Below are 18,791 nucleotides of genomic sequence, written 5' to 3'. Positions count from 1 at the left end.
GCTAGATTTGTAGAAATATATTGTGTAAATTTCGTTTTGTCATAGAAGGTCTTGGTTTTTCATCTATGTTAATTGAGAGTTTTGCTGGATACAGTAACCTGGGCTGGCATGTGTGTTCTCTTAGGGTCTGTATGACATCTGTCCAGGATCTTCTGGTTTTCATAGTCTCTGGCAAGAAGGCTGGTGTGATTTTGATAGGTCTGCCTTTATATGTTACTTGTTCTTTTTTTCAGAGCTGGTGACCGAACCCAGGGCCTTGTGCTTCCTAGGTAAGCGCTCTACCACTAAGCTAGATCCCCACCCCCCCTTACTGCTTTTAATATTTTTCTTTGTTTTGTGCATTTGGTGTTTTGACTATTATGTGACGGGAGGAGTTTCTTGTCTGGTCCATTCTATTTGGAGTTCTGTAGTCTTCTTGTATGTTTATGGGCATCACTTTCTTTAGGTTAGGGAAGTTTTCTTCTATAATTTTGTTGAAGATATTTACAGGTCTTTTCAGCTGGGAGTCTTCACTCTCTTCTATACCTATTATCCTTAGGTTTGATCTTCTCATTGAGTCCTGGATTTCCTGTATGTTTTGGACCAGTATTTTTTTTCTGCTTTACATTATCTTTGACGGGTGTGTCGCTGATTTCTATAGAATCTTCTGCTCCTGAGATTCTCTCTTCTATCTCTTGTATTCTGTCAGTGATGCTTGTATCTACGGCTTCTTGTCTCTTCACTTGGTTTTCTATATCCAGGGTTGTTTCCCTGTGTGCTTTCTTTATTGCTTCTATTTCCATTTTTAATTCCTTCACCTGTTTGTGTTTTCCTGGAATTCTTTCAGGGATTTTTGTGATTCCTCTCTATAGGCTTCTACTTGTTTATTTATGTTTTCCTGCATTTCTCTAAGGGAGTTCTTCATGTCTTTCTTGAAGTCCTCCAGCATCATGATCAAATATGATTTTAAATCTAGATCTTGCTTTTCTGGTGTGTTTGGATATTCAGGTTTGCTTTGGTGGGAGAATTGGGCTACGATGATGCCATGTATTCTTTCTTTCTGTTGCTTGGGTTCCTGCGCTTGCCTCTTGCCATCAGCATGTCTCTGGTGTTACTTTGTTCTGCTATTTCTGATAGTGGTTAGACCATCCTCTAGGCCTGTGTGTCAGGAGTGCTGTAGACCTGCTTTCCTGTTTTCTCTCAGCCAGTTATGGGAAAAGAGTTTTCTGCTTTTGGGCGTGTAGTCTCTCCTGTCTTCTGGTCTTCAGCTGTTCCTGTGGGCCTGTGTCCTGAGTCCACCAGGCAGGTCGCTTGGAGCAGAAAAGTTGGTCTTACCTCTGGTCCTGCAGTTCAACTTGCTCATGGGGGGCTGCTTTTGAGCTCTCGGTGAGGGCAGCAACCAGGAGGGCCTGTGCTGCCTTTTCTGGGAGCCCCTGTGCACTGGGGTCCCAGATAGCAATAGGTGTTTTCCTCTGGAGTCAGAAATGTGTGCAAAGTGTCGTCTCTTCTTGCTTCCCAGGCTTGTCTGCCCCTCTGAAGGTTTTGCTCTCCCTCCCACAGGATTTGGGTGCAGAGAACTGTTGACTGTGTACCTTCAGATCTGGGCGGTGTCTGGACTGCGGGAAACCTGCAGCTCCAGTGGCCCTATCTTCCGGTTCCCAGAGACCATAGGCAGTTTCCCCTTGGGCCACGGAAGTGGACAGAGGTGGTCTCTCCCGCTCTGCAGTCTCAGGAGTGCCCACCTGTCCGGGCAGTGAGATCTCTCTCCCAAGGGTTTTGGGAGCCTCCAGATGTTCTTTTCAAGAGGAAATAGACTCCAAGGGGCAGTTTTCATAGCAGTAAATGTTACGTTTTTGCCATGCCAGCCACTATAACAAGTATGGGTAATGTGGGATCATTCAGCAAGGAAACTAAAGTAACATTTGGTAGCACCTTCTGTTCTTTCATCTTCCCATGCAGATTCACAGTCTTAATCCCTCAAGCCTATTGTAATATCTAATTATTTTGTAGACTACTATAATCTTCTATTGTATAGAGATTTAGGGCCTAGAGTTTGATTTCTATACCTATATATCAGACAATTATTTTTATATCTAAATTTGAAGTAAGAATAGTCCGCTGCCAAGTTTTATGTCAATGTACATAACAAAAGTGATCAAGAGAAGAGAATCTGAACTGGTGGCCTTATGAATGCCTTTAGAACAGTTTTTAAATTTGTGATTGATGGTGGAGGGCCTAGCCGATTGTGTGTAGTACAATACCTGGTCTGGTGGTGCCGGTTTTCATAACAAAGCAAGCTGAGTAAGTCATGAGGAGCAAGTCAGTAAGCAGCATCTCCATGGTCTCTTCATCAGCCCCTACTTCCAGGTTCCAATCCTGTTAGAGTTTCTGCCCCAATTTCCTTCAGTGATAAGCTATGATATGGAAGTATAAGTCAAATACACCTTTGTTCCCCAACATGTTTTTGTTTATGATGCTTCATCACAACAATGGTGACCCTAACTGGGACACTCTACTTGCAGTAAATTATAGTAAAATAATAGAACCAGACTACTCTTATGTGTTAAGAATTTTTCAGTTGTCAGTACTTCCATATTCTGCATGGTTCTTTTCTTCATCTTCTGAAGAACCAGTACCTAACACTTAGAATTATGAGATTGCACTCAGCTTTCATGCAAAATGATTCAACTTACTGAAGATAGGTCTATAGTTCCAATGTGATATGAACGATGCATAAGGGAAATCAAATACCTTGAAATCCACACAAATTTTATCTCCTCTGCACTCTGTGGTTAGTAATTGTTTTATAACAATTGAAGGATTTTTTTCTCAGATGTATCACCATTATTATCAATCTGATTAAACACATATCATCCTATTTTAGTCACAAAATGTCGATTTAAAGTGACAAGTTTACTTTAATCTTCTCAGATGTCTGTTTCTAGACACCTTTGTTATCAGACTTTGTACAAGTGAGTATCTGTTCTTCATCGATGCACTCTGTAATCATTGATAACCTTTCATGAATACTGGTTTCTCACTGTAGACAGAAGACATTACAGCCCATTCTCATTGGGGACACTGTAACTCCATGAAAAGTGTAAAATTTTGTTTGTTTTCTGGTTCTGTTTCACTACTATCAATTTCCATTTAGTTTTAACTTGGGATTGAATGTTGTATTACAAAGCAACTTAAAAGAAAGAATGTTGACTGAGCTTATGGAGAAAGGCAGAATTTCATCATAGTAAGATGTGTTTTGTTTATGGATGTGTACATCTGTACATATGTGTGCATTTTTGTGAGTTCATGTTAATAGAGGGACAGAAATGGACTGGTCACATTATGCCACAGTTAGGAAACAGAAAGAGAAATATTAGTATTCTCTATATATCCTCCATTTTCCATTGTATCCATTATATGGGGTGGTCACAGAAAGACTCGTCCTTCCTCAAATAATCCTAACTAGTAATACACTCACAGGCATACACATTGTATCTCCTGGATGATTCTAAATCCTCTTGTGCTGATAATCAAAATAATCTCTATTTAGGACCATATCATAATCACTGTACATTGCTAGAAGAATATCTTTCCATTACTTAAAATTACTCTTATACTCATGGGCTTTGACTGGTACAGTCTAACTGAAAAGTCTATAACAGAAGACACTAAAACATGTGTTGGAAGACACAGTTGCATCTACACTGCCTTTTTAGCATGTCTATGCTACCCACTTAGCCTAATCTGCAAAGGTAACTGGTACTTTGTTATTATTGTTAGTTTCAGGGTCAATGTTTCTCTTATTTCTACTTTCAGGCCACCAACAACTTACATATTCTTCATTAGTCACAGTCTTTGAGAAGTCATGAAGAACACTCTACCTAGAGAAGTGTCCAGGACTGAGTTCTATCAAAATGACACTGGTTAAATTCATCTTGCCTATTGATTTAGTTGAATTGTTTTCTTATTTCCTCAGGCCCCATGGCTAAGATTTCCTAATCTTTTACTCCACCTATATCTAGGTATATATGCAAAATGCAGCTCTGTAAGACATTAGCATAGCCTACACGTTATTGCATAATGTATTTCACCAAACGTATGAACAAGTAAAATAGTGGTTATGAATCCACAGAGCACATGAAGCTCAAGAAGAAGGACGACCAAAGTGCGGATGCTTCAGTCCTTCTTAAAAGGGGGAACAAAAATATTCATAGGAGGGATATGAAGACAAAGTTTGGAGCAGAGACTGAAGGAATGACATTTTAGAGCCTGCCCCACATGGGTATACAGACTATATATACATATACAGCCATCAATACTAAATAATATAGATGAAGCTAAGAATTACATGCTGACAGGAGTCGGGTATAGCTGTCTCCTGAGAGGCTCAGTTAGAGCATGTCAAAAATCAGAGGCGAATACAAACAACAAACTATTAAATTGAGAACAAGGTCCCATTTGGAGGAATTAAAGAAAGGATTGAAGGAGCTGAGGGGCTTCCAACTCCGTAAGAAGAGCTCCCAGGGACTAAACCACCATCCAAAGAGTATACATGGACAGACCAAAGGCTCCAGCTGCATATGTAGCAGGGGATGGCCTTGTTGGTCACTAATGGAGGAAAAGTCTTTGATCCTGCCAAGGCTGGACCCTCTAGTGTAGGGGAATGTTAGGGGTGGTGGGTCAGGGGGGTAGTGGGAGAGGGGAAACACCCTTATAAAAGAAAGGAAGGGGGATGGGAAACCAGGAAAGAGAATGACATTTGAAATGTAAATAAAAAAATCCAGTAAAGAAAAAAAGAAAAAGTCTTTATGGGTTTCAATATAATTATTTACATATAAAGCGTATAAAATAAAAGACATTATTAACGTTTCCCTCTCTAACAGTTAAAGCGAAACACTTGATAAGCAATTATAAACAATTATAAGCATTCATTGTGTTTAATGTAAACTTTAAGACATTTATCCATTATTTGTTGGTCAAGGGACACAGCTGATATTTTCATATATTTGTCATTATATCATATTCAGGATCATCAACTTTCATTCTTCAGATGAAAATTCATTTCCAAAAGTTTATTGTCAACTGTAGTGTCATTACAGTGTTGTACACAACTAAAATTAATCCTTACATGTATTTGATCATTAGTAACATGTCAATTCTCATTCATTTCACAACTTCCCAGTCACTATTTTATATCCTAAATGAATTTAACTCTTAGCCATCATATGTTGCAGAAAATATCTGATAATTTTTTTAAATATTTTCATTTGATATTTTTTATTTATGTTTCAAATGTTATCTATCACCTTTCCCAGTTTCCCATCTGTAAACCCCCTATCCAATCCCCTTGCCCCTTCTTCTGTGAGGGTGTTCCCCCACCCAACATTTTAAATATAGAATCAGTTTATAGTAGTGGTAGGATGAACTCCATTAGCAACATAGCCACCATTGTCTCATTGTTTAATGATAATGTTGTTTATGGATTGCAAGTGGACACTGAGTGCTTACATTCTCACTTCCCTATGGTCAGAGTCCCAGACTGTGGAGTATACTCTCAACGAAATATGTAACATCTCATGTTCACTGAAAATGATCTTACATTTCTAGGTGCTTTGCTGCATTTTTCTATGTAACATGTGAATGTTTCTTGTCCATGGAGACCAGATACAGTTTTGATTCTCTGGGACTGGTGTTACAGGTGGTTATAAGCTGTCATTTGGATTCTGGAAACTGAATCTAGATCCTTTACATTATCGTCCAGTGCTCTTAACTACTGATCAATCTCTCTAGCCACAAACATGTAGATTTTATGCTACTGGAACCAAAAAAATGATGCTTAGGGATACAAAAAAATACACTAGCCATCTCTAAAGTGAAAGGGTCAGTGCTACATATACTGGCTATGTCATTCACCCTTGGCAGTCTGGATTCTCATTCAGCTTTCAATTTTTTATCAAAGGGGCAAGTGAATGATTTAATCTCAGAAAAATAAAATAAATCTAAAGTGTGGCTTAGCAGTAAATTCCCCTATGGCACTTAACAAATTTTGAACGATAAATAAACAAAAAATTGTGAATTTAAAAGAAGAACAAGTACTTTAAAATGTATTTATGAAAAATAATTGGTTAAAGAAGGTCAATGTGATTTTTTTAAAGTGATATATTTTTGAGGGTGAACTCTTGTGAAGTGAGAAATATCCTAAAATGGAGATGAGATTTTTTTTCATGTTATTAATGACACAAAAATTAGAGAAAATCACAGGGAAAAGACTAAAGATGATGGTTGGAGAATGACTGTATGTTTTCAATTACTGGGAGAGACAAATGGAAAAAATATTGTCTTATAATTTGATGCCAGCTAGAGGAGATGAGAGTCCTTCACTTCAGTCAGAAGATTTCTAGATTTATTGACATAATAAATTTGATTTATTAACAATAAGCACTTTGCTTCCTGGTAATCATTGAGTGGTAGAAGGCCATAAACTAGAGGTTGTTTACTCACTTCATTTGACCTGACCACGATTGGCTAAGGCTTACTCTGAACAATTAAGGCAGTAAAGTTGTCTTTAAACCCCTATTATATTTGCTCATCAATTCCAACACTTTCTACCTTTGGGAGAGGCCACTGGAGTATCTTCTCCAGGACCTACAGTCTCATTTGATACTTTGGTGGCCAACCCTGTCATACATTTCTCTGAGAAAACTATAACTGTTCTATGTTATTTAAACACTTACCAATTGGACTGAATTCTTTTACTTTGTCAACATTTACCAACATTTGTCAACAAGCTCTATGTGTTCCAATAAGTTGTTGTATGTGTGTGAGAGACAGAGCAAATTCCTTTTAGACCTCAGCTGACTAAATTGTTTACTAGAGCAGCCCCAAGTACTGTTTTGTATCTGTCCTAGAACAAAATAGTGAATGATGTCCTTGGGGATCTGCTATAATATTTGAATACACTAGCTGGTGAGTGAGGTATATGTAATGGTATGTGTTCTGCCAGCCCTGGTGTAGAAGTGGAAGACATATAATCTTTGAATATGGGTTCAAAACTGGAGTAGGGCATCTTAATTTTGTTTCTTTCTTCTTTTTTTTAAATAGTAGTAGCAGTATTAAGACTACATAGCACTTGCATTTTAAACATATTTGCTAATTATATAATAACAGATCCTTTTTATATAGGAGGGATATAGCAAAGGGGTAAGTGTGAAGATATGTACACTGTGTTTTCACATAGCCAATTGATTTACATTCCATTAAAAGTGGAAAACATGAGCTTGTAGATTCATAAAGTGGGGTTGGCTCACTCAATCAAGGAGCTTTGGCTCCCTCTAGTGATTTAACTACCTGTCCTGTTGCAGAGGCAATACAAGGTAAATGGAATGGAAAGTCATAACACAGGCTGCACACTCCCTGTAAGGTGAAGTGGGGGACATTGTCATTTTCTTTTATCCTAAAGGCCTATAGGTTACTTTTCACAGCATGGGATACCTTGGTTGTAAAGTGGTTGTGGGATTTGCTGCTTTTAGAAATAACTAGTCCTAGTACCATGTACACATCCACCATTGTTGCTGCATACTTTTATGGGCATTGGTATTGTCAAGAGACAGGGTCATAGGGTTGAGCCTGCCCTCAACCTTGAGTTATGTGGAATAGAACTGGGTCTTCAGGAAAAACATCAGTAATCAAATAGAGTCATGTCAAAACTGGGTACTGAGCTGTAGTCCATAGTAGAGTCAGTAATTTTCTGCAGCTGAGCCTCTTAATGCACATACAGGTTAAGAGTCATCCATACTGTAGCACTGGGTTTTATCTTTTTTGATGTCTACATAAGAGTACTTCCACTTTTCCTGGGTCAGCTCTGTTAGATTGTTGGTCTTGGTTCTCCTGAGAGGATTTTAATCACAAACTCACACATTCCTAATCCATTTTGGTGACCTAATGAGATGATACTTTTTCTTACTCTGAGGAAAACATTATTAAAATCTGTGTCCCAAGTGTGGTGCTAAACAAGGATGCTTCTCCAAAGGTTTCACCAAGAACAAGGTACATCCTGAAAAGCAATTTTAAAGAATATGAAATTATTTAGAGAAGAGTCCAACCATGACACCTGCCCTGGATATGGGCAGCAGCATAGACATCAGGCTGAAGCAAAAGAGGAAGAAGGAGGCTATTAATGCAGGCATTGTTGGTTTCGGTTTTTCTTTCCCTGCCAAGGTCCAACCTCACTGTGAGGAAGGTGCTGATTCAATAATGACTCAGAGTCAGTAGTGGATGTGAGCTGTCAGTTCAAGTGTTCTCTCTTTACCCTAAATTCTCATCATTCTTCCTTTTGCTTTCTGACCAAAGAGCCTGAATCCAGTCTTTTGTTTATTAAAATTACATCATCAGAGCTTTAACCATTGTTAAAATTTTAGGAATTCTTACATAATCCCAACCCCCCTCCTTAAAGCAGAATCTATACACAAATCAAGAACACATTTCCTTAAAGGTTTAAGAAGAGCCTGTTCTTTCCAGGTACCTGGGCACAGTTTTTGCAGTTTTCTGGTACAGCAGATAGCCGTTCTTAGTAACTATTTTCATGTAAGAACAGACAGGTGACAGATTACTAAAGCTAAAATAATTTGCTACAAAATTTTAAAATTTATGCAAGTAAAGCAGCTAAGTTCTCTTCCATATCTCCCTAGACATTGTTATCTCCAATCATTCAAGCAGCGAAGGAAACTGAAGTACTAATTTTTATGTCCTCTTTTAATCCTCTAATCTGTGATTCCTTATCCTAGCAATTCCATGGCCTCATGTACTCTCCTTATGCTATTTATTCTCGAGCATATGCAAGCATTTTCCCTATAAGATAAACTTATCTATCATTTTCTCATTCTTTTTTATAGAATCTTTTCCTATCCACATGTTTTCTTCTTGAGACTACTTTAACTCTGCATTCTTGATGTCCCCAAGTTCACCCTGGCTAATTAATGCAGCAGTCATTCAACCAGAGAGTACATTTAAATCCTCATAAATCCAAACTCAAGGCTAAGTCACGCAATGAACTATTTCAACAAAGGACCATGAAGGCCTTTATGGCCTCTGTGGTTGCCTAGATCCTTTCCCATGACCCTAAAGGCCAGGAGGAAGGCCTGGTTTTATTTTGTTTGGTTGGTTTTGGCTTTGTTGTTGTTATTGTTGTTGTTGTTGTTGTTATTGCTGTTCTCCATAACTTCATGACCACCTCCAGTCCCCATCTAATACATGTATTATGGAGTGATTAGTTCTGAATAATGAGGAAAGTACATTTCCCAGAAAAGAGATTGAAAGTAAAGTAGAAACAGCAGATCAGTTCCAGGGCAGCAGCAGTCACAAGCATGCCAAAGACTGGCTTTGTCACCCATGTGGTAGGTAAACCGAGGCAGGCAGCCTTTAAGCGCCAGTGGATCTAGATACATACAGGGGCTACTGTCAAAGGCAGCCAGCGATTGGAGAAGTTACTCAGCAGACTTTTTTCTAAAGGAATAAAGCTAAAATTACTGGGGGATGACACTCTTTGTAGCCAGGTGAAAAACTATGAATTCTTTTAACTCCTTGTAACTGGTAAGAAAGAGAAAGAGAGAGAGAAAATTTCACATGTGCGCACACATGCGCGCACGCACACACACAGACACACACACACACACACACACACACACACACACACACACACACCACACCACAGCACACCACACCACACCACACAAAACAAACAAAAAATCTAACACATCGGAATTGGACAAGAGCCCATGCCTTCAACAAGGTGAACCACTTTGATCCCTAGATTGAATTGTCTGAAACCTATACCTAAATGAATCCTGCTTCCTTTTAAACTGTTTCTAATCTGTGTGGTGGTGAAGTGATAGTGATGTCTGGGTAGCATAATTAGTGTCACACTAAAATAATTTAAAAGGAAAACAAGCAAACCAAAAAGATGACCCAATGCTCATAAAGCAAACGGGTTTGGATTGCTACTGAAAAAGAAGCAGGGGGAGGGGAAAGTGGGAGGTTAGGAGGCTTAGATCTTAAGCAAGAAAAAATATAAATCTGTGTGTATCAATGATGTTTCTAAGTGAGAAAACTGACTTAGCTCGTCCATTAAGGGACATGATAGGAAACACAGTTTAACAGACAATGCAGAAATATAAGTTCTAAAGCTGAGCCACATTCTGGACTAATAACCATGCTTATCTTTTGTGTGAAGTAATCATGAAACTATGAGTAACATTTGAAAAGGAAACATACTTTGCAAATTTTAAATCTTTGATTATATTCTGTAACTCTCTCCTCCCATAATATAGTACATGGCTTCCGAGCTTAGGTAATTAAAATGTATTGATTCTAAAATGTATCATAGAAAAACAAAAGCGTACGTTAATATTTGGAAGAGGATGAAAAACACAGAAGTGAATGCCTGCTCTACAAAGAGGTACCTTGCAAATAAAAGAATTGAAACATCTTAGAAGCGAGGGGCAAGTGAAATAAAAGGGATTCATCTTCTCAAAACTGTAGAAATGGGCAAGCAGAAAGAGGCAGTAAAAATTTCTAAAAGTCCATCACTGAAAGCAACTCGGGAAGGAGTGCCAGGTTAGAGGTTCTGGACCTGTAACTAGAAAATTAATTTCTGAGATAAAATCCTGCAGGAGGTTCATGGAAGCACAGCTTTTAAGGTAAAGTTCATTGCTTTTCTGTTCTGCTCTATTAGGTATGCACAATTAAAATTAAGGGAAACATCCTATTCTTTGCAGCTGGATTTAGAATATTAAAAAAAAAAAACTAACCCATAAGTATTTCTGTTTCTTACATGCTTTCTTACTTTTAAAATGAGTTTTCACTGATTTATTTTCTCAATACTGAGATAATGACATTTCTATTTATTTCATAAGCTAAGATTTCAAATGTTATCCCTTACTAATTATCGCTTTCAAGCAATTCTTTATTCGTACCCTGATACTGATTTTAGCTTGCACATTAGTGGACATATCAGTGAATTTTATTTTTTTCTTTTTAAAAAGAAAATTGTGTTAACTAAGTACTTCCTTTCCTTATTTAGGGGAAAAATATTACCACGATCTAATTATAACTGAGTTATATTTAAATAATGATGTTCTGTTAATTTGGATCATTTTTACCATTTAACCTTCTGACAGCCTGTACTCCATCTTCTCCAATCGCAGACTGTTGTCTCCCACATTCAGAGAGAAATGAAGTTGAAGTAAAGACATCACATTCAACTTACTCAGCTCACTTCTTTAATAGTTGACACGAGAATGTTTTCTCCCTAGGAAGGACTGTGGGGAATCCTGATGAGATCTTGAAGAGGCTAACAAAGGCGTGACAGAATTAAGATGGGCTGATATGGCTCACTGCTAGCCCTTTACCTGGGTCTTGATACCGAGTAGATGTTAACCAACGTTGAGACAAAGGTTAGGTTGAGATGTAAAAGCACTGAATTGGTTCTGGCACTGATCGCAGGAAACAGGAAGCAAATGCATTATGACAATTACATGTTGCTGAGGGCCTCTACCCCTGGAAGGGTTTTGCCTTCCAGAAGCTCAAGGCTTGCCCCGCCTCCTGTGCTCACGTGGCTGACCTTGTCTTCAGTGTTCCATTTGGCACAGCAAGTAGCAGTATCCCCGCCTCCTATGATGGTGATACAGCCCTTGGAGGTGGCCTTTACAACTTCATCCATGAGGGCTTTGGTTCCCTTAGCAAAGCCATCCCATTCAAATACCCCCAGAGGTCCATTCCAAACAATCAGCTTTGCTTGGGCCACAATTTGAGCATTGTTTTTAATGCTTTCAGGGCCGCAATCCAAACCCATCCAGCCAGATGGTATACCAGATTCTACAGTGGCTTGTCCAACTTTAGCATGCTCATCAAACTTGTCACCGGTAACAAAGTCAACAGGAAAGGTGATCTTTACGCCATTCTTTTCTGCTTTGTCCATGATCTCTTTGACGATCTTGGCTCCCTCTTCATCAAACAAGGAAGCACCAATCTTCATGCTCTTGAGTTCTTTCAGGAAGGTGAAAGCCATCGCACCACCAATAATCATGAAATTGACTTTGTCTAACATATTTTTGATAAGTTGGATCTTGTCTGTCACTTTGGCTCCACCAAGAATAGCCAGGAAGGGCCTCTCTGGCTTTTCTAGGACCTTGGAAAAATACTCTAGTTCCTTCTTCATGAGGAACCCAGATGCCTTCTGGGGCAAATTTATTCCCACCATGGAGCTGTGAGCCCGATGTGCAGTGCCAAAAGCATCATTGACGTAGACATCACCGAGTTTGGACAGTGAAGCTCGGAAGGCTTCCACTTTATCAGGCTCAGCGGTAATCTTTTGTCCAGAAGCATCTTTACCCTTCCCTTCTTCCTCCACATGGAAACGCAGGTTCTCCAGAAGGATTACAGAGCCTTTACCTGGGTTGGCACAGGCTTTCTCTATTTCAGAGCCCACACAGTCCTTTAAGAATATAACGTCCTTGTTCAGTAGGGACTTGAGCTCTGCAGCAACAGGCTGTAATGAGTATTTGTCTGGCATGGGGATACCATCAGGCCGGCCGAGGTGACTCATGAGAACTACGGACGTGGCTCCATGGTCCAGACAGTACTTGATGCTTGGGATGGCAGCCTTGATTCTCTGGTTGTTTGTAATTTGGTTATTCTTCATGGGAACGTTGAAATCTACTCTCATGATGACTCTTTTTTCCTTAAGATCCACTTTGTCCAGAGTCAACTTACTAGAAAGAGCCATTTTGATGGTGTGCTGAGTGACAACCTCTGCCGGGAGGCTGTCTTGGTGGTGATTTTTAACGCTTAAGTCTTGGCCCCGCCCTTCCTTTGTGAGTTCAAAGTCTCCTGTACAATAGCCATTGGTAGACTTTGAAAGGAAATTCGGTTCCGTGATTGGTCCTCCATCCTGTCGATCTTGATTTGGAAAGTTTCACGTGGTACAGACTCAAACTGCCATCCTAGAATACTAAACAGTCAAAGAGGGCACTTGGGGTTAGCGTTGGGAAATTAGAAAGCCTTCAGATAAAAAGTACTAGAAGGTCAGATTGTTTTTCTCCTGGTTTTTGTTTCCATATCCTTTTTCAAATTGATTAGAAAAGAAAAACAATAGCCAACCGTAAGATTACAAAAAGGAAAAATTACAAAATGCGTCCCCACATCCAATTTCTAGTTAAACTGTGTAAAATTCTCTGCAGTAAAAATGATGAATATTTGAAAAAAGTACTGTTTTTGTTTTGTTTGTAGTGCAAGACAGCATACATGTTTTTTATCCTTAAAATTTCTGTTGAGGTCATGGACTGCCCTTAGACTTTGTGATATATTCTAGTTTTATGCGGGAATCATATATTTTGTTGCCTTACCTTTTATTTTTTTTATTTTGTTCATCGATCGATCGATCGATCGATCTATTTATTTTTAGGCTTTAGTGAGAGAAAGCTCGCTTCTGCAGAAGAGCCAGCGTTCCTACCAAAGGAAACAAACATCACGGTTCTTTCAGATTCAGAAGGTATGTCATTGTGTTTCTTATTTCTTGTTTTCTTACTCCTTGTATTATTGTATAATTAAGAAATAATGAATAAAATATGTGATCCTTGGGTTGAAGGGTTCTACAAGAAATTAAATAAATAAAAAAAAATTTCAAAACCCCACTAAGGGTGGCTGAATAGTGAAACTGGTACAATGTCTCTCTAGCTCTGCATGTTTGTTAAGGATTGCTTAGACTGAATTTTTGGACTTTCATTCTTCTGTTTCTATGATTTATGGAGACTTTGATTGCAATGGCATGGATCTATAGGATTATCACAATATTAATTATAAAATTTGTGAATGTGAAGTATTTTCAAACTATAATATCATACCTAACTCTTTTAGTTTTCATTGTTGAGGTATTTTACTTCTTTACTTTTATGCTAGATTTTATTTGTTAGTTTACTTACTTATTTATTTTGAGACTATTGTGAACACCAACGTTCCCATAGCTCTCAGTATGTTACTATTGCTGTATGGAATGGGTACTAATATTTGTAAGGTAAATTTTTGTCCTGTTTTGCTAAAATGTTGATAATCTGTAAAATTTTTCTATTGGAATTTATGACATCTATATATATAATATATCATTGAAAAACAGTGATAATTTGACCTCCTTTCCTATCTGTATGTATTTGGTTTTCTTCTAGTCTTATTGCTGTAGCTGCAGTTTTACGTACTATGTTGTAAAGGTATGAGGCTAGTGGACAGCCCGGTACTATCCTGATGTAATCAAATAACTGGGTATTTCTCCATGTAGCATAAAGTTGGATTTGGGTTTGTCATATAAAGCTTTTATTAGATTTTATATTCCATCCTATGCTATTCTGTCTAGGACTTTTATCATGAAGCCTTGTTGGATGTTGTCAAAGGTCTTTTCTGCATATATATTAAGAAGATAAAATGATCATTTGTCTTTTAGTAATTTATATGATTTATTACATTTATTGGTTTATGTGTATTTATTCAATCTACATCTCCAGAATAAAGCCAAATTGATCCATGTCAATGACCTATTTGACAAACGCCCATATTCTGTTTATAGTGAGGGTATTTCCTATAATCATCAGGGATATTGGCCTTAATAACAATAATAACAATAATAATAATAATAAATAGTAGTATTTTGTATTCTTAATAATTTTAATAATTACTATTTTATCTACTATGTTATATCATGTGTCATATATCATGCATCATGTATCATGCATTACATATTATGATATATAATATTTTATTATATATTATTCATATTATATAATACATAATATTTATGTGTTTATATATGGTATATAATATATTTTATATATGGTATATAATATATTGCATACTTTACATAATACTATATATTATATGATATAATTTTATATATAGTATATTATAACTTATATATAATATAATATATATAATTAAAAGAATTATTTTACTCTCTGTTTCTTTTTCCCTACCTACCTCATTCCTTTCCCTTTCCATCTGCTTCTTTTCCTTCTTTTCCTCCTCTTTCTCCTGTTAGTGTTTCTTTCTTCTTTCTTTCCTTTCTTCCTTTCTTTCTTCCTTTCTTTCTTTCTTTCTTTCTCTCTTTCTTTCTGTGTTGTTTATTTGTTTGTTTGCTTTGTCATAGGCTTATTAATGTGTCCCCTGTTCTAATTCTTATAGCTATGTTTGTTGTTTCCACATAATTTAACTTTGGCATTTGGTTGAATCTAGATATTCTAACATAGTAAAATATACATTTTTAAAGGAATAATTTACACTATTTATTTGTGTTTCTTTAGTGTTCATTGTAATGTCTCCTGGCAAGTGTCTGATTTTGTTACTGTGGATCAACTTTTATTTTTTCTTGTTAGCTGAACCAAGTGTCTTTCCATCTTTTTTTTATTTTAAAGACCACAAAACTTTATTGCTTAAAAAACTAGCCCTTAGTTTCACTGATTCTTTTTTGTATTTTTTATTTCAATAATTTATGCTCTGATACTTATTATTTCTTTCTGTCTACTGGATTTGGTTTTGGCTTTTTCTTTCTTTTCTGAATTTTTTTTTAGTTGTATCAGGAATTAATTTGATTAACTCTATGGAATCTTTAGAGGCACTTAGAACTATGAATTCCCTGCAAGGACTGCTTTTAATTTACAGAAAGATTTTTTTTCTCTGTGTTTTGCTTTTTATTTGTATTTTGAACTAGAAAAAAAATTTACCATTTTTGTGGCCTCATTTTTAAAAATGTATTCATCATTCGATATTGTGTTACTTAATATTCATGAATTTATATCACTACCAGAGCTTCGTTTGCGGTTGAATTTAAACTTGCAATGCATATGTTTCCATAAAATTCACAAAGTTATGCCAGTTTATCAGAATCTCTTAAGATTTACATTGTGTCTCAAGATGTGACCCATTATAAACAGACTAAGTAAAATGTGCATATTTCCGTGTTTCAGAAAATATTCTGTAGAAATTTGTTAGGTTCACTAGCATATATGATGCTATTTAGTTCTGATGTGACCTTTTTTTTTTTAATTGGATATTTTTTATTTACATTTCAAATGTTATTCCCTTTCCTGGCTTCCGGTACATAAGCTCCCTAGTCCATCCCCGCCCCTTTTCTATGAGGGTGTTCCCCCTTCTCAACGACCACCCCCCTTTCCCAACCTGACATTCCATTACACTGGTGGAGAGCAGGGTGGTCCAACCTCGGCAAAACAAAGGGCTTCTCCTCCCATTGGTGCCCAACAAAGCCATGTTCTGCTACATATGCAGCTGGAGTCATGGATCAGTCCATGTGTAGTCTTTGGGTAGATGTTTAGTCCCTGGGAGCTCTGGTTGGTTGGCATTGTTGTTCTTTTGGGGTTGCAAGGCCCTTCAGCTCTTTCTATCCTTTCTCTAACTCCTATGTTCTCAGTTCAATGGTTTGCTTTTAGCATTCACCTCCATATTTGCCAAGCTCTAGCTGAGACTCTCAGGAGACAGCTATATCAGGCTCCTGTCAGCATGCACATTTTGGCTTCATCAATATTATCTACGTTTGATATATATATATGCTGGGTCCCCAGGTGGAGCAGGCTCCGAGTGGTCATTCCTTTAGTCTCTGCTCCAAACTTTGTCTCCATATTCCCTCCTATGTTCCCCTTTTTAAGAAGGAATGAAGCATCTGCATTTCAGTCGTTCTTCTTGAGCTTCATGAGGTCTGTGGAATGTATCTTGGGTCATTTGAGCTTTTGAGCTAATATCCATTCTCAGTGAATGCATACCATCTGTGTTTTTTTTCCCACATATGTTTGTTTAATTCACTCAGGATGACCTCCAGTTGAACTAATACCATTTGTTGAAAATGCTATCTTTCTTCTACTGGATGGTTTTAGTTCCTTTGTCAAAGATCAAGTGACCATAGGTGTGTGGGTTCATTTCTGAGTCTTCAATTCTATTCCTATGATCTACCTGCCTGTCTCTATACCAATACCATACACTTTTTATGACCATTGCTCTGCAATACTGCTTGACGTCACAAATAGTGATTCCCCCAGAAGTTCTTTTATTTTTGAGTATAGTTTTTTCTATCCTGGGGTTTTTTTTTTTATTCCAAATGAATTTGCAAATTGTTCTTCTAACTCTATGAAGAATTGAGTTGGAACTTTGATCGGGATTGCATTGAATCTGTAGATTGCTTTTGGCAAAATGGCCATTTTTACTATATTAATTCTGCCAATCCGTGAGCATGAGAAATCTTTTTGTCTTCTGAGATCTTCAATTTCTTTTTTCAGATACCTGAAGTTCTTGTCATACAGATATTTCATTTGCTTACTTAGAGTCATACTGACTCTAATTTTATGTTATTTGTGACTATTGTGAAAGGTGTCATTTACCTTCTATTTTTACATGACTTTTTTTATAGGAATGTTAAGACAACCTACTATTATTGTATTGGTGTTAATTTGTTTATGCTGTTTCTAGGAGTATACTTTTAAAAGTTGTATTATAAAAATAATAAAATAAAATAATATAGTAAAATATAATATAATATATAATAAAATAACTTTTTATTAATTTTATCATTATCCAATGGTTATTATTGATACTTTAATAAAAATATTATTTTAAAATATAGAAAAAGTAGGGGGCTTGATATTTTTCTAGTAGACAGTGCTTTTAAGACATTGACTCTAGTGACAGAAAAACAGGAGTTTAGGTTTTCACCAGAATGTCATAAAGGTACATTGAGTATGCAGTTTCCTAGGGCTTAAATATACAATAATCTATATTTCAAAGAGCCTGTTCTGAAGGCGTTTGATTGATTGATTGATTGATTGATTGATCGATTGATTGACTGACTGTTGCAAGTGAACAAGTGGAGAGCACAAGGGAAGGACTGAAGAAGGGAAGAGAAGGAAGAAAGAAAATGATTTAAGTAATATGCTTTTAATGACACTCTAGGAATACAATATCTTTTGCTTAAATGTTCCCTTGATTAGAATAGAACATCCTTCTTTAAATTGATTTGTTTCATTTTGAAGTCTAATTTGTCAGGAACTAGGACATGTTATTGCTTCCTGGTCCACAGAGTACTTTTATTCCCCCATGATTTCACCAGCAAGTAGTTCCTGTCTTTAAGGAAAAGAAAGGTTTCATAGTAAAAAAAAAAAAAAAAAAGGATACATTTTGTTTCTTAATCAATTCAACTAGCCTGTGCTTTTGATTGTGGGGTAGAGGCCATAACTCTTCAGATACTTTTTTCAAAGATGTGTATTGATAACTGTCCCTTTGATTTTTTTCATTTGTTTGTTTCTTTTTCCTTTTCTTTCAGTCTTTCTTTTCTTTTATTCTTTCCTTTTTCTTCTCTTTCCTTTGACAGAATTTTTCTCTGCAACAGTCCTGGTTGTCCTGAACTGGCTTTATAGTACTGGCATTGAATACAAAGAAATCAACGACCTCTGCCTCCAGTGCTAGGAATAAAGGGCATGCACCACCACTTCTCTCTCTCCTCTCTCTCTCTCTCTCCTCTCCCTCTCCCTCCTCTCTCTCTCTCTCCTCTCCCTCTCCCTCCTCTCCCTCTCCCTCTCCCTCTCCCTCTCACCTCCCCTCCCTCTACCTCTCCCCCTGATTTATTTATTTTTATGCATTAGTATTTTGCGGTACATATGTGTTTGCAAGAATGTCAGATCCCATAGAACTGACGTCACAAACAGTTGTGAGTGCCATCTGATTGCTGAGAATTGAACCCAGGTCCTCTGGAAGAGAAGCTAGTGCTCCTA

The 18,791-nt window shown here is 37.1% G+C and overlaps 1 protein-coding gene across 1 annotated transcript; it reads right to left on the bottom strand.

The window, feature by feature from the left end:
* Positions 1–11,238: 11,238 nt before the first annotated feature.
* On the bottom strand, positions 11,239–12,802 carry Pgk2 (phosphoglycerate kinase 2). The gene has a single exon (XM_032899480.1). The coding sequence runs from the start codon at positions 12,758–12,760 to the stop codon at positions 11,507–11,509; it is 1,254 nt and encodes a 417-aa protein (XP_032755371.1). The 5' UTR covers positions 12,761–12,802; the 3' UTR covers positions 11,239–11,506.
* Positions 12,803–18,791: the final 5,989 nt, after the last annotated feature.

This window comes from Rattus rattus, chromosome 4 (assembly GCF_011064425.1).
Source record: "Rattus rattus isolate New Zealand chromosome 4, Rrattus_CSIRO_v1, whole genome shotgun sequence".
NCBI classification, from domain to species: Eukaryota; Metazoa; Chordata; class Mammalia; order Rodentia; family Muridae; genus Rattus; species Rattus rattus.
Note: the sequence above shows the minus strand (reverse complement) of the source record. Positions and strands in the feature narration are given on the sequence as shown.